A 16,109-nucleotide genomic window follows, 5' to 3' on the forward strand; every position below is an offset into this window, starting at 1 on the left:
CGCAGCTGCGTGAGCTGGCCCCTGCAAGGTCATTCCCTGGGGTGGGTAGAGCAGCGCGCATGAACTCTGACCCCCAGAAGGTGAGTCCTTGCTCTTGACCCCTCACAGCTTCTGGAGCAGAACGGAGGCTATGGGCACGCCTCCCCGCCTGGGGGCCTCGCAGGCAGCAGCCACAGTGGAGGTGAGTTCCCACCCTGTGCCCACCCTCCACCCAGGTTCTGCCCCCATGGACACTTGGCCTGGAAGCAGGAGAGGCTGCTCCTCTCGGGTCCTCAGAGCCATCCTCGGGACTGGTTGGCTGGAGTTCCCAGAACTCGGCGCCACATCTTGGGGGGTCCGAGGAGAGGTGTGAGCACAAGCTGCTCTCCCCTGCACCGTTGGGACAGCGCAGGTACTCCGTGGTGCCTGGTGGGCAGGGCTGTTGGGGCGGCCATGCAGGGACCGCCACCCTCCCGTGTGGCTCGCTCTGTTTCCAGCCCTTGGGGCTTAACGACTGCACAACCATGACCCAGAGGACACCTCTCAGGGCTGCAGACTGTGACCGTGATGGCCAGTGCGAGAAGGGATGCGTGGGGAAGGTGTAGCAGTGACAGGAACGGGGAGTCTGCCCCTGGGGAAGTGTCCTCTGGGGTCAGCAGGCAGGTTCTGGCTGCAGTCAGGGTTTTCCTCATGACGTGGCCGCCTCGGGGGTGTGAGCCTCACCCCCTTCCGGTGCATCGGTGGTTGTGGGATGCCCCAAGGACACAGTGGCACTGTGTGCCCTGAGGAGTCCTCGGCCTGGGCTCCGAGCAGCCCGCCAAGAGGCTCCACAAGGCCCTGCCAGGCGGGGCGTCTCTCCACGTGCCCTGTCCCGTGAGCCCCTCGCTGTCTGGAGTGTGGAATGAGCTCTTCGTTTCCCAGGGAGGGACTGTGCCCACAGCCGCCATGTCCTGGGCACCGTGCCCTTGCAGTGTGGGTCCTGCACACCCAGCACATGGGGCCACTTGGACTGCCCAGGAGGGTTCGCAAGGTGCCAAGAGAGGACCACACCACACGTGTACACACATCTCGGCACACATGTGCGTGCATGTGGTCGTGCCTTGGTAAATGGTCAGCATACATGTCACACATAAGACATGTTGGCCACATGCCAGTGGCTGCCCAAGAGTGGCTAGCCCCTTGTCCTAGCTGCAGCACAGCCACCTGGTGGCCCGTCTGCTGGGTGGCACAGAGACCGAGATGACCCCAAGCAGAGACACAGCGTGTGGGTCTCCTTTACCCCAGTTCCAGCCCCAGATCTGCCTTGCAGACCACACCCCAGGGATCCAGCCACACAGCTTTCCTGTGCCCGGCCTTGGCCACCTGCACAACCCCACTCCCACCCCCACCCCCACATCTGCCGGACTCCTCATGCCTCCGGGATGGAGGCTCTCACCTTGTGGGGCCCTTGCTCTGCATTTGTGCGGCAGCAGGGTCCCCAGGTTTCCAGGATGCTGGAATGGAAGCAGTTGGACATCCCAGAGATGGAACTGGAGGGCTGCAGGCACCCAGAGGCGTCTCTCGCCACCTGGGCCCAGGGTCGGCCCTGGGAGAGCGGCTGGGTGGGCGCTTGTGGACGTTGGACGGGGCTCAGGCGCCAGGCGCTGGTTTGTTTTCTGGCCTGTGTGTGGGGTGCAGGCGGTTGACGTGGACAGGAAGTGCAGCTTGTCTCAGGGTCTGGGGATTCCGGAAGCTCCCATCTCAGGGACACGACTGCAGCCTGTCTGACCTGAGCTTGTCTCTGCTTGCAGGCCTGGTGGTCGCCGAGTACGACCAGCCGTACGGGGGTCTCCTGGACATCCTGCGGGGGGGCACGGGGCGCCTGCTCACGAACATCAAGGACACCTCCTCCAAGGTCATCCAGTCTGTTGCCAAGTGAGTGGGGTGTGCGCGGTGCAGGGCCTGGGCGACGGCGTGTTTCTCTGCAGTGCGGAGGTTCTCTGACCTTCGGGTGCTTCTCTGCTTCCAGTCCTGGCAGGACCCACGAGCCCCACGGACCCGGGGGGTGGGCTCTGCCACAGGGTGGGTTGGCCCTACAGCCCTGTCTCCACCCCCAGCACAAGGGACTTGGCGGAAAACAGAAGGGTTGGCATCACTGTGCCGGCCACACGGGGTGGTGCTCCCCTCTGCCCGGTCGCGGTGTCCCTCACTGATGGTGCCCTGCACTGTGACGGTGCCCCTCACAAATGTGTGCTATGTCCCTCCTGTGGTGTGGAGTGAGTGGAGCACAGGGACACCTCATTGCATGTGAGCGTGAACTCAGGCATAGGCCAGTGGACCTGAGTGGGTAGGTGAAGGACATCACCCACAAGAGGCTTGACCAGGGGAAGCACCTCTCTGCTCACAGGTGCAGGCTGTCTGCCCTGGGTGCCAACAACAGCCCCGGGGCCACAATGTGGGGCCTGCACTTGCTGTGTCTTGGGAGGGATCTCCGCGGCCTGGTTCCAGTCCCCAGCGTGGCCTCACCATGGGGCCATCACTGCGTGTTCTGCCTAGTTCAGAAACCCGTCACAGGAACGGAGTCACAGTAGCCTCTGACGTTTCACAGACGCAGTCCGGGGGTTGAAACCTTTGACCCTTGGGTTGCAATCAGCATGTTTTTGGTGTGGAAACCTTCAGGTCTCATTTTTTGTTCTTTTTTTGTGCCTTGATCGTCCCTTTATGTCCAGAACTCTATATTGACAATATAGGCCAAAGCACGTGTGCTTGAGCATGAACATGAGTGCATGCATGAGCACACTTGTGTTGTATGTTGGTGTACACGAGTGGGGTTGTGAATATGCCTGTGTGGATTGCATGTGCGCATGTTGTATAGGCGTACATGTGTATGAGTGGGGCTTGCATGTGTAAACACACCGGTATGTATGATTGGGTGTGTTTACATTTGTGTGGACATTCACATGTGAGCTGTTGTGTACATGTGCATTCACATATGTGCAAGCAGGTACATGCTTTGTGTGTGGGCATACCCTGTGTGAGGCGATGTGCGCATGTGTTCACATGCATGAGAGCAGATGTGGGGGTGCACACGTGTGCATGCATGTGTGAGTGGGTTTTGTGCATGAACATGTAGGTATGTGCATGCGTGTGTGAGCAGCTGAGTTTGTGTGTTTATGTTTGAGTGATTGTGTGCATTCGGGTTGCATTGTGTGTCGTGTACACGTGTGTCATGCTGTCCAGGGGCTCTGGAACACTCGTGCGCTTGGTCTCTGGTGACCTTACATGATGGGAAGAAACCTGACTTCTGCCAAGGGTCAGGGTCCTGCAGAGCTGGGCAGCCACTTGCACCTCCTGGGCCCTCTGCGACTCGCCAGGCCACGCCTTGACCAGGAGTGTTTGCCCATTCCTAGGGCCTGTCCTTTGGAGACCTGACCCCAGAGACAGGAGCAGTCAGGCCAGGCAGCTGAGGCTTGTGTTCTGGGCGAGGAGACAGGGCCTGCCGGAGCTGCTCAGTGCTCGCCTGTCCTTCCAGCGGGAACATCGTGTGGTCAGAGCTGGACTGAGGTCTGGAGGGCTGTGGTGCTGCAGCCCCTGACGACAAAGCATGGGTGGTTCCTGGACGTGGAAGAAGCAGCTGAATCTCCCTCTCAGAAAGAAACGTGGGCAAGACAAGGCTGAGACACCTTTCCCTGCTCCACAGCCTCTGGCCACGCCGCTGGTGCCCTGTGTTTGAGCCATCAGCTTCAGGCAGTGACGGGAGGGGCAGGGGCGAGCGCTGGGGGCCGTGGCCAGCTGCGGTAGAAGGGGGTTGACGGTCTGGCCTTGTTCACAGCCCAGGGGCACGGCCTCGATGCACAGGCGCATGTGGGGCGGTCGCCTCTGCAGGTGGAGGTGCCGGCCACTCCTCCCTGCCCCTGTGCAGGTGAACACAAACGCAAGGAAGGAGGCAACCCCAGCCCTGTGCCACAGGCCAGTACCCCAGCCAGGGTCACGCAGGGTGACGTGGGTGGTGTGGGGCTTGCACCCCAGGGCAAGGCATCAGCAATGAGGATCTCTGGCTCAGAGGAAAGGGGCATGTGTTGGGGGCCTCAGGACCCCCAGGGCCAATGACTTGCTGTAGGACACACGGGACTTGGCATCGAGCCCTTGCAACTGGTCACTTCCGAGGAAGGATGCACATCAGCTCGGGGAGGGCCTTGGGCTGCCTGGTCTGTGGAGCCAAGTGCAGCTTCTGGCCCCCGCTCCCTGTGGTCAAGCTGCCCTGCGAGTGAGGGCAGGTCACAGAAGCACCCCGCCTGGCACGCCCCAGGCTCTGCAAGGAGAGCCGGCCTCGGCAGAGACCCCCTATTCTGCATGCAGTCTGGCTCAGGGCCATCCCGTCCATTCCAGGAGCCAGGAGCCTTCTCCTGGGACACCCTCGCCCCGCCCAATGCCCAGCGTGGGCCAGCCTGGCATGCAGGCGGGCCTCTCGGGATGAGTGGTCAGCCCTGTGTGTGGCGGCTTCCGCCCAGGACGCACGCTTAAAACGAGGGAAGCTCCAAGAGCCTCTGTGTTCATTAGGTTAGAAGCAGCGACATGAGTTTGTTCATTTGTGGCCGTCCCCACTGAGAAAGCTCCAGAGAGGTGGCGGCCCGGCAGCTGGCCTTTCACAGCCTTTCTGTCCTTGATTTGCAGTCGAGGGGGGTGGGCAGGGTCCCTGGACTTCTCTGAAAGCAGGGCAGCCACCGCAGACTTGCGGTGCCGATGGGTGAAGTGAGACCGTTGCAGCCCCACGAGTGCACTGGCCAGAGTGGATGGAGGCACTCAGGTCCTGGCAGACTCCAGAGTTTGCTGGGAAACTCCCCAAAACCAGCACCAGTCTTTCGCTTCTCAAACAAGGGAACAAAAGTGGAGTTCTGACCAGAAAGCGGCCCTGCAGGGTCAGGCGTGGCCAGCGGCTGCCACTTTCACGCATCTGATGCCATGGGCGTGGCAGCTGTGGTGTGGACGGCAGGTGCACCTCCCCCACAGCCGACGGAGTCCTCAGGTGGTGTGCCCGGTGGTGAGCGAGGGTCTCTGGCCCCCAGGGCTGGGCATGCTACAGGGGACCCAGTTCAGGCCTTGGGGGGGGTGGGGTCACTGTTAATGGGGACTCCCTGGGCCACTGGGTCGTCTCCTCTGCCGTTGCCTCGTCGTGGTGGGAGTGGACCCAGAAGTCTGTCCTGGGGGCTGGACCTCAGAGGAGGGCCCTGTGTGTGGCAGGCGTAGCCTTGGGTGGCCTGCGGTGGCCCACGACAGATCCGGGTCCCAGAAGCTGCGCCTCGGCCTTGCGTCTGTGTCTGGTCCCGTATTCCTGGTCCATCTGAAGTACAGACCTCAGACCCCATGGCTCCCAGCCCGGCCCCAAGTCCCCAGCTCTGTGAGCGTTGGAACGGGGGCGATCGCCCCCAGCAGGTGCTTGGCGGCGCCTCCCACGTGGGCGCTGGGGCCTCATCTCTGTGCAGCCTGCGCCCTTTGCACACCGGGCTTCTGTTCTTGCTGGGTTTGGTGGCACGTGTTCTGCGCACTGACTCACTCTGGCAGCAGTTGCTCCTGGTCTGTGACTCGTCTGTTCGCGTTTTGGTCTGATTAAAGCACAAACCCACCCCCACGTCCTCACGGCTTCGCTCTCATGTGTAGGAAGGCCCTGCACACCCTCCTCGAGTCAGGTTACACAGGGTTTATAATGTGTGTTTCAGAATGTTCAAACATATTTTTAATGGTTCTCTTGTACATTCAGTTCTTTAATCCACGTCGACCTTACTTGAGGTTTTTTTTTAAAAAGGTTTTATTTATGTTTAGAGAGAGAGGAAGGGAGGGAGAAAGAGAAGGAGAGAAACATCAGTTGGTTGCCTCTCACATGCCCCCAACTGGGGGCCCTGACCAGGAATTGAACTGACGACCCTTTGGTTCACAAGCCAGCGCTCAGTCCTTGGAGCCACACCATGCAGGGCGCATAGGGGGTTTTCATTGGTTCCCATCTGCTCTGCCCAGTAAGAGTGGCCCCTGTGCTGGTAACCCCCTGGCTCCCACCGCAGCTCCTCTCCTAGCCACGCAGCCCTCGGCACGCTGCTGTCTGGGGCGCGGGCCTTCCTCCTCCTCCTTCCTCCCCAAGAATGAGGGCAGGTCTGGCTCAGCTGTTTCCCTGGACGAGTCCTAGAATAAACTTGTCAGGTTGCCTGCGCACTCGCTTGGGGCGGTCCGTCTTACTCATGTTGTGACCAGATCAGGGACAGTCGGTCTCTGGTGCTGACTCAGGGCCCCAGCAGGGAAGCATTACCAGGCCTGTGGGCTCCTTTCCTGCCCCTCTGCGTGCCTGCTGGCCGCCCTCGGAGCGGGGCAGTGGGGTGGGAGGAGCCCGCAGGCCGCCCCAGCTCAGGCTGCCATGCCTGGCTGGCTCGGATGAGAACCAAGCAGGTAGACCTCAGTAAGTGGAGAAATTTATATTTGGGAGAATTAATGTTTGTTTGGGAGAACAGTCTTCAATGGATCTGTGAATTTATTGCCGTACAGATAAAAATCCTAACGTTGTCTTCATAGATTTTAACCTTAAAATTCATATTACCTAAAATAGCAGCAGTACTTTAAAAAATAGTAAGAGGGGATGAACCCTATCATGCACATGTCTGTTTTTTCAAATGTTGGTCTTGCGTGCTCACGAGTGGTCAGACCCCAGAATGGCCCACACTCCCGGGCCTGGTGGAGATGGGGGCAGGGGGGACCCTGTGGGTCCGGAAGAAACCCGTGGCCTATGAATGACACATGCAGACCACGAGTGTCTGTAACTTAAAGCAAGTCTCTGTTCCTCAAAAAAAAACATTGTTTCTTTAAAATAGCAAAAAGACTCAGTACTGATTGGGAGTAAAGGTCTTCAAGCTACAGAATTCACAGCCAGTCAGTGTGCATCATCCATGGTGACCCGTGCAAACGCAAGAAGGCCACCAGCGGCACTAGCTGCCCAAACGGAGAGGTGCCGGCACCAGGCCCGGTCAGCAGGCACCGTAGGGCTGGTCTGTCTTGATTGTGCCTGTAGGCTGCCGACGTTCAAAGTGATGACCGATGCAGCTGGGTGAACGTCTGCCGCGTCTGCGCCGCTTTCAAGCCGGGTTCTTCGTTCCTCTTTCTGTCTCCACTTTCCTGCATTTTGTGGTTGGAGCTGAGTGTGTTGTTTGACTGCACTTTGCGTGCTTAGCGTGTTTTCCTTCTGTTTCCTCTTCTCGGTGGCCACCCTGGGTTTGCAGCGTGCCCTGACGGCAGCCCAGGCCTCCTGGTGGCACCACACCAGCTGCAGGTGTCGGAGGGCTTGGTGACAGCCACCACATGATCCTGACACCCGTCGCCGCACAGGTGCGCGGGACCACGAGAACTGGGAACAGCCTGGTGCCTGTTAGAGGAGTAAGCATGTCGGAAATAAGGTTATTTCTCCTTTCTGTGGATCTGAGCTCCTGGCCTCTGTTATTTTCTAACAAACTAACATTTCTTACAAAGCAGGACTACCGGCCATCATTTCCCTCAGTTTTTGTTTGAGAAAAATCTTAATTATTTTTCACTTTTGGGGGATAATGTCACAGGGCACAGAATCGTGTGGTTGTTGTTTTATTCTTTTAACACTTCAGATTATTCACGTGGTTTCTGATGAGTGGGTGTAATATCTGTCTTACTGCCTCTCAGGTCCGCTGGGCCACCCTGCCCCGCCCCTGCTCCCCTCAGGGTCTCCCTGTGCCTTAGAGTTTCTGCAGGTGTGTGTTCCCGGCCCCCACCGCGCAGTGTGCCCCCCGCGCCTGCGTCCGTGGTCTGGTGTCTGACGTGACTTCGGGGAAACCCAGTCATTATTGTCTCACATATCTGGCTCCTTCTCTCTGTCCTCCTGGTGTCCCCATGACGCGTGTGCTGGGGCCGTCCCACTGCCCTTGCATGTCCTGTCCTGGGTTTTGTGGCCTTTGTTCTCCGTGCGCTTCAGCGTCTGAGGGTCCCGACGGTCTGTCCCGTGGCTCCGAGGTGCTGGTGCCGGCCGTGCTCGGCCGTTTGCTTCTGCTGCGGCATGCCCATGTCCGGCCTCCTCTTCTGGTCTTTCTTAGGGTTCCCAGCTCTGCCCACATCATCTGTTCGGACAGGCCGTGAGCTTGCCCTGTTAGCTCACGGACGGCAGTTGTTGCGAGTTCCCGGTCCAGTCATGTTGGCCACGTCTGACGCCGTCTCTTCACGCTGTGTCCCCCTTGTCACTGTCCCCTGGTCGCCGGACGTGGCGATGTACTGAGTCACAGGGCTCCTGGGTCCCTTTTCTTGCTGTCCCCTTCAAAACCGGCCTCCCCTGTCAGGCCTGCTCAGCGTAGAACAGGACCGGGGTCAGGTCCAGGGCCGGGTCCACGCCTGTCCACCCCCTGCCCGCTGGGTTCCTCCTGCACCTCTCAGGTGGTCATGAGCTTCACACGCACTCACACGCGTGGGGCACCCCACACGTACACATGTGTGCACACGTAGGGTCCCCCATGAGCTGCAGTCCGAGTGGCAGACGCCCTCCCCCCATGACCTCTCCAAGAATCGCTCTTGTGCCTCAGTCATAGAAATGTCCTAGAATAACCACGTGCTCTTCTGAATTCCAGTTACGCAAAGGGAGACCTGGACATCTCTTACGTCACGTCCCGAATCGCAGGTGCGTTTGCCCGCGTTGACCCCGGACGTGTTCTGCCTGCTGTCAGGGGACGGGGCGCCGGAGCTGGCCTCCGCTCATCCCTCGCTGCATTCAGGGGAGCGCAGGACGCAGCGGCTGGGCAGGCGAGGGCACCTCTTGGGTGGCCACCCACCAGCCACAATGTGGCGGCGCCATCTGTCCCCGTGTCCGGGGCCTCCAGGCCAGCAGTGGACGCTGCCAGTGTTGACCCAGCATCTCCCCTGGGCTGGGCCCTGTGGTCGTGGGAGGAGTGATGAAAGGCCACGCACGTCTGAAACTTGGGTCTCCGGGCAAAGACCAGACAAGGTCCGGGTACTGGAGGCCCTGCTGTGTGCCGGGTCTCTGCAGAGCTCCTCCCAGCACGCTGCCCGGGGCTCCCCGAGGGTCTTCTGTGAGGGGCAGGCGGGCAGTGGGGCGCAGTGGAACCTCTGCTGCGCCCCTCCTGGCACCACTGTACTGATGGTCATCGGCGCGGGGGGGCGTGGCGAGAAGCAGGGGCCTGGGCAGGACCCCAGGCGGTGCCCCCAGGCTGACGGGCTGCCCTCTTTCAGTGATGTCCTTCCCGGCGGAAGGGGTGGAGTCGGCCATCAAAAATAACATAGAGGACGTGCGGCTGTTTCTGGACTCCAAGCACCCGGGCCATTATGCGGTCTACAACCTGTCCCCGAGGACGTACCGGCCCTCCAAGTTCCACAGCCGGGTGAGGGGCTGCGCGGGGCTGTAAGGGATGTGACGGCGTAGCCTGGGCCCCCTCGGCTGCTGGAGAGGAGGTGGGGGTGCTGCTCTCGCCCAAGGGTCCCGAGGCCACGTCATTTTCTTGGTGCCTGAACCTTTGAGACATGAGTGTGTTTTACAACCCCTGCAAGTGTGGGCCAGGGCCGGCCCCCGGTTCTCACCGCCAGGCCTACGGTCGCCGGGCACAGATCCTACTGCAGGTGGCGCAGGGGCTGACCCAGCCCTGTCCCCGCAGGTGTCCACGTATGGCTGGGCAGCCCGGCGGGCCCCGAGCCTTCGCAGTCTGTACAGCGTGTGCAGGGACATGCACTGGTGGCTGCGGCAGGACCACAAGCACGTCTGTGTGCTGCACTGCATGGTGAGTGCCCGGCCCTGGTCCCGTGCTTGCCTCGGGGACACAGCAGAGGGGCCCTGAACCAGGGGGACCCCTTGTACTGGGATGCTCCCGGGCAGCAACGGGGTCGAGGCAGAGGCTAACCCATGCTGTCAGACGGGGGTAGTGTTGGGAGGAGGGCCGGCAGCTGGGTGTCCTGGGCGGTGCGGTGACACAGGCCGGGGTGTGGGGCTTCTGGCCAAGCACTGGCCGCTGGCTGTTTCCTGAGGACCAGGACGGCCTGGGCTGGCGTGCGGACCCCTGGCAGGTTCCAGAGGCACGGTGGCCCAGGCGCCCTGGCAGCGCTCCCCCTTCACGGGGCCCCACGTGGGCCACCCCTGGGTCTCGGGCATCAGCTGCTCCTCGGGGAAGCTGCCCACACAGCTGGCCCCCTGCTCCTTCGAGTGGAACGTGCAGTGTCCCGTGCGGCCCGCTCTGGGCTCCCTGTGAGCAGCGCCTCGTGGCGCCCGCCTCCTTGCTGTGAGGACCCCGCACCCTGCCCGCACAGCGGGGCTTAGGTTTGTGGCGGCACGCGGGGGGGCACTGCTGAGTGCTCACTCGGAGCTCAGCACAGCTGCTCTGCCGTTGGCAGAAGTCACACCAGGAGTGACAGTGCAGAGGGTTCAGTAGGGGGTGAGCGTGAGGCTGGGCACAGGGGGCCTGAGCCGTTCCCATGGAGACCCTGCCGTCTTGTACTTCCGTGAAGGAGCCTTTTCCAGTTGGGGCTGGTTCTCACCTACTCAGGTGCGTCTCTGTGCATTCCAGAGCACACTCCCCGCCCAGAGGATGGCCCTGCTGCTGTCCCCTCGGGAGGTGGGGGGGTGGGGACCTGTGCGAGCCGTCCTGTGCCTTCTGTCCTAGGACGGGAGGGCCGCGTCGGCCGTGGCTGTGTGCTCCTTCCTGTGCTTCTGCCGGCTCTTCAGCACCGCCGAGGCTGCTGTGTACATGTTCAGCATGAAGCGCTGCCCGCCAGGCATTTGGCCATCTCACAAAAGGTACCGCGTGTCCCTCTTGTGGGACGTGGGTGCATGTGGTTCAAGGTCGGTTGTAGCCATGGGCCATGGGAGGCAAAAAGGGTTTCAGGAAGGCGTGGGGACGGTGCCGGGTGGGTGGAGCTCTGGCCTGGCAGACCAGCCCTGATCTGCATACAAGAACTGGCCGGTTGGTCAGGGTGGGCCGGAGCCTCAGCCCTCCTGGCCCGAGCCAGCGGCTGTGCCTCTGCCCAGTTCCTGGACACCGGTTCTCAGAGCAGGTGTGGCCGCGAGGCCTGTGCTGTGCCAGACATGGCCACTTGCTCACTTGGGCAGTGGGGGCAGCAGCTCTGGTTGCCATCTGCATGCATGTGGGTTTTGTTTGGGTGGCAATGTGGGAAGAAAGGCAAGGTGTCCAGGCGAGCCAGGGCCATCCTTGGCCATTGCTCCCGCCCTGGATGGTGGCACAGCCTGTGGGGGGGGGGGTGCTGGCAGTGTGGGCACAGTGTCTCAGCCGCCCAGGGAGCCAGCACGAGTAGCCAGCGGTGACTTCGTGCTACTCATGCAGGACAGCTGGCACGAGGGCTCAGCCAGTGAGCCAAGGGGAAGACCGCCAGCCCTTTTAGCGTGTTGGCCCAGAAGCCACTTTTCTTCCTGAACCTCAGATACAGTGAGGGCTCCTGAGCTGTGCCTGCTGCCGGAGGAGCCTGCTGAGCAGCCACCCACTGTCGGGGTGGAACCAGAAAGGGTGCTTAGCGGGAGTGTGCCTGACCCTGGGACCCTCCAGGCTCCAGGCTGCTCTGCCGGGGATGTGGCAGGGGTGGGGGTGGGGTGGGTGGAGCACTATTCCCACCGTAACTACTTAAAAAAAACAGCTTCAGACTCCTGACTCTTCCGCCCTGTTGAACAGCCAGTCAGCCGGTCTGGGATCCAAGCGGAGGATGGGATACGGGTGTCAGAAAGAAGGGCCAGTGAGGGGTCAGCGAGGACGCAGAAGCGGGCGAGGCCGCAGAGATGGGGGAGCCCTTCCTCTCAAGTCCCCTCTGGGTGCTCCCAGAATGAGTCAGATTGTGGCTCCCAGGGCACCTGACAGGAGGCTTTCCGTAGCCACGGGACGTGTTGAAGACACTGATGGGGAAGATGGGCCACATGCCGGGTGGGGTGGTGGGGCCTTCGGTGGAGACAGAGCTGCACGGACGTCGAGTAGGCGGGCTACGGGACCGTGCTGATGGCAAGAGGCAGGCTTCCAGGCACGTCCCCAGGAGGAGAACATGGGGGGAGTCACGAAGGGGTGGTTGGCCTCCCCACCGCCCCCTCTAGGCAGCGTCACAAAACACTGGGGGTTTCCCCTAGTCGATGGCAGCGCCCAACCTCAGAAGCTCTGAGGACACCGGGCAGGAAGCCCAGCTGCGTGTGCCCTGCTCTCCCGCGCAGCCGCTCAGAGGTGGAGGGAAAGAGACGTCCTTGTCAGAAACCCCAGGACGGTGGGAGAGATTTCACAGGCTGTGATGCGTGCGTCAGTGGAGGAAGTGAGAGCGTGACGAATGCTGAGTGAACCCTAGAGACAGGCAGGGGAGCAGGAGCTGCTGAACAAGCAGAAAACGTGACCGGAGTGGGGTGGGCCTGGCCGGGCACCATCATGGGGGAGGGGCATGGCAGGCGGGGGCAGACCCAGCATGGGACCGGGACCATCGTGCTCTGTATAGTCAGGAGGCTGCGGTCAGTGGGGGAAACGGGGTCCCTGCCAAACAGCCGGGCTCACTCCCATGTGCTCACGCAGAGCCATGCATCCCCACTCACTCGGGGCCTGGCTGTGGCTGAGGTCCAGGTCCGGCCTCGTGCTGGGCTTGGCGAGAGCCAAAGAGCGAGCCCACTAGCCAGATGGAGTGCGACAGTGCTCAGGAGTGGCTGCCCCTCCCCTTGTTGGTGGAAACAAGTCACTGCGCTGTCCGTTGTAGTGGGGTATGCCCGGACCTGGGATGGACACCCCGCAGGGAGCCATAAGGTGGGCACTGTGGAGTCCTGCACTGAAGAGCGCTGAGGGGGGTCTCGCAGGATGCAGTTCCAAGTTCATAGGGCCGAATGGTGGGGCTGGAAGGAGAGACACAGTTCCGGCGGAGCGGAGGCCTCAGCAGCCCTCTCAGGAAGGATGAGCGGGTGCGCAGACTTAAGCACAGTCCCATTAACCGGCTGCACCGGCGTCTGCAGGATGCCCCACGGCAGCAGCAGGACCTGGCCGTCGGAGGCCCACCGCATGTCCCATGGGAAAGGTTGTGCTCTGGGCCATGGAACCACACCCAACTTAAAAGAGTAAAAAACATGCAAAATATTGATGTTACTGGGCCCTCGGGGAATTCAAGTAGAACAAGGTAGCCGGGAAAACCCCAAAGTATCGCAAAATTAACCAGCTTACTTGTAAATAATCTGTGACTCAAAGGAAAAGTGAGGAGGAAAACCTAAAAATATTTTGAACTGAGTGAAAATTAAAACATCGCATTTGGGAGATGGGAGTAGGACCTTGATTCAGGGACAGTTGATGGCAGTGACCACGTACGTTTGATTGGAAAAGATCTCGTGCTGAAGGGGGAGCCCGCAACATGGCGTGTGCACTGCACAGCCTGTGTGACAGCGTGTACACTGCATAGCATGTGTGGTGTGTGTAGAGTGCTCAGCACAGTGACATGGCATGTACAGTGCTCAGCATGTGGTGATGGTGGCGTGTGCACAGCACAGCACAGGTGTGATGTGTGTAGACTGCACAGCACGTGGTGACAGCATGTGTGCCGTGTCCCCTGCAGGTACATCGAGTACATGTGTGACATGGTGGCCGAGGAGCCCATCACGCCCCACAGCAAGCCGATCCTGGTGCGGACCGTCGTCATGACGCCCGTGCCTCTGTTCAACAAGCAGCGGAGCGGCTGCAGGCCCTTCTGCGAGGTCTACGTGGGGGACGAGCGCGTGGCCACCACGTCCCAGGAGTACGACAAGATGAGGTGCGTGCAGGGTTCCGGGCCGCCCTTGTCCAGGACTGTCCAGCGTGTTGTTCCTGTTCCTCTGGGAGCGAGGAGGGAGACGCTGCTGGGACAAGGGCGAGGAGCCTCGGGCTCCGGGCGGCAGGTGGGGCGGTTCCCACGATGTCACCGGGAGGAGCAGCTTCCCGGGTGTCATTTCCTGGCGTGCCTCGCCCCCGCAATCCCGTGTAGCAAACTGACGAGATGGATCGCAGCTCAGCCTGTGCCTCATGGGGACCCTCGTTGTTCTGTCCTCAGGGATTTCAAAATCGAGGACGGCAAAGCAGTCATCCCCCTGGGCACCACAGTCCAGGGGGACGTGCTCATCGTGCTCTACCACGCGAGGTCCACCCTGGGGGGGCGGCTGCAGGCCAAGGTGAGTGCGCTGGGCAGCCTGCACGGAGCATGGGGCGGGGCTAGTCAGAGACCCGGGGCTCCCCCGTCACGGCACTGCCATCAGCACGGGGTCTCGGGACCCCGAGGGGCCACTTGTCAAGAGAGGGTGCTGTCCCACCGTCCTTTGGCACCGGGAGCTGTGCACGGGGCTCTCGGAGCTCGGTGACCAGAGAGTGGCCTGCGGTCCAGCATCACCCCCAGCGCGCGCCGTGTGTCCCCCGCAGGTGGCGTCCATGAAGATGTTCCAAGTCCAGTTCCACACGGGGTTCGTGCCGCGGAACGCCACCGCCGTCAAGTTCGCCAAGTGCGTGGGCGTCACACGCGGGAGGGTCGGGGGCGGGCGTGGGGTGCAGGCACCCACCCGTGCCTGTCTCCGTGGGAGGACAGGAGGGCGGAGTGCAGGCACCCACCCGTGTCTGTCTCCGCGGGAGGGGGCAGGGGCGGGGCGCGGGGTGCAGGCACCCACCCGTGTCACACGCGGGCAGGGGCGGGGCGTGGGGTGCAGGCACCCACCCGTGTCTGTCACCGTGGGAGGGACAGGAGGGCGGGGCGTTTGGTGCAGGCACCCACCCGTGTCTGTCTCCGCGGGAGGGGGCGGGGGCGGGGCGCGGGGTGCAGGCACCCACCCGTGTCACACGCGGGCAGGGGCGGGGCGTGGGGTGCAGGCACCCACCCGTGTCTGTCACCGTGGGAGGGACAGGAGGGCGGGGCGTTTGGTGCAGGCACCCACCCGTGTCTGTCTCCGTGGGAGGGACAGGAGGGCGGTGCTGGTATCACAGGAGAGGGGATGGGTGCTGGCTGTGCAGGTTCTTCCATCCGCGCAGGGCAGGTTTCAAGACGCAAGTCCCAGGTGAGAGTAATTTTATCAGAGGTTGGGGGGGGTGGACACAGGGCCTGGGGACGCAGCGAAGCCCCAGCCGCAGGGTCAGCCACGCGGGGCAGCTCCGCTCAGCACAGTCGCAGCAGCAGGGCCCCTGAGCCAGGACGGGGCGCCCGCAGCTCTCCTGAGGACAGGTGTCGTCCCAGCCCTTGGAGCTCAGGAGAAGGAAGGCAAAGTGTGTGCCGGGGCAAGGGTGCGGGCGTGCTCAAGGGAGGTGCGACCTGGGTCCCACGTCCTGCGTCCTGTGGCGCAGGTGTTAGGGGAGGCCTCGGAGTGTTGGCCCACTTCCCAGGGGCGGCCATCACGATGCTGGCTCGTCAGAGTGCGCAGAGCGGGGCCGGGTCGCCCATGGCAGTGTCCCCAGCCTGGGACCTGTCAGGCTCTCGGTGGGCTGCGCACTGACTTCCTGGCTCTGTCCGCTCGGCTTGTCTGGCACCAGCTGCGTCTCTGTTCTCATCTCCCTGACAAAGGCGACTTCTGTGACCTACTTGCTGGCCGAGGCCTCTGCCCCCGAATGTCCTCGGTGACAAAGGACAGCGTCTTATGACATGTCGCCAGGCTGCTAATTACTCACCTGTTCGCTCGCTGGGTTGGTTTCCTCGTTCCACTTGTCAAGGAACTTTGCTAGCTTCTTACTGAGCTGCGTCACGGGGACGCCCAGCAGTGTCCCCATGAGGGGTGGGGCGGAGGGCAGGCGCCCACCAGCCAAATGTCACGTGCTGAGGGATGCGGTACAGGTCTCATGATCTGTGTGCCAGGCTGGGCTTGAGTCCCTGGTGTGTCCAGACCTGAGGATGTGTGGCTCTCAGGACGCCCCCCTCAGCAGGTGGTGGCCACTGCCCTGCACACTGATTGCTTGGTAGACATGCTGGATGTGGCAGGACTGGATGCGGGGTGCTCCCTGCGCACCCCACTTTTATTCGGTTCCTCCTATGTACAGACACTTGTTCTCAAAAACAAACCCAGGGGGTGGAGAGGAACAGGCAGGTCCGGTGCGTTCAAGAGCATGGGAAGGCAGGGCTTTCACCGCAGGCCTGGGCCGTGTAAAGGGTGCAGGTGAGAGTTCAACACGCTGCCACCGAGGCTGTCAGCAGCG

The 16,109-nt window shown here is 61.8% G+C and overlaps 1 protein-coding gene across 1 annotated transcript in view; it reads left to right on the forward strand.

Annotated features, from left to right (window-relative positions):
• Positions 1-16,109, forward strand: part of GAK (cyclin G associated kinase) — a 43,740-nt gene that overhangs the window by 16,721 nt on the left and 10,910 nt on the right. The window contains exons 10-18 of the mRNA XM_090267201.1: positions 109-181; positions 1,770-1,893; positions 8,580-8,629; positions 9,199-9,347; positions 9,618-9,740; positions 10,617-10,750; positions 13,525-13,719; positions 13,996-14,113; positions 14,358-14,437. Of these exons, the coding sequence (XP_090123327.1) occupies positions 109-181; positions 1,770-1,893; positions 8,580-8,629; positions 9,199-9,347; positions 9,618-9,740; positions 10,617-10,750; positions 13,525-13,719; positions 13,996-14,113; positions 14,358-14,437 (1,046 nt within the window). The remainder of the gene's footprint in view (positions 1-108; positions 182-1,769; positions 1,894-8,579; positions 8,630-9,198; positions 9,348-9,617; positions 9,741-10,616; positions 10,751-13,524; positions 13,720-13,995; positions 14,114-14,357; positions 14,438-16,109) is intronic.

Source organism: Furipterus horrens, unplaced genomic scaffold, assembly GCF_987537825.1.
Source record: "Furipterus horrens unplaced genomic scaffold, mFurHor1.1.pri manual_scaffold_2, whole genome shotgun sequence".
NCBI classification, from domain to species: Eukaryota; Metazoa; Chordata; class Mammalia; order Chiroptera; family Furipteridae; genus Furipterus; species Furipterus horrens.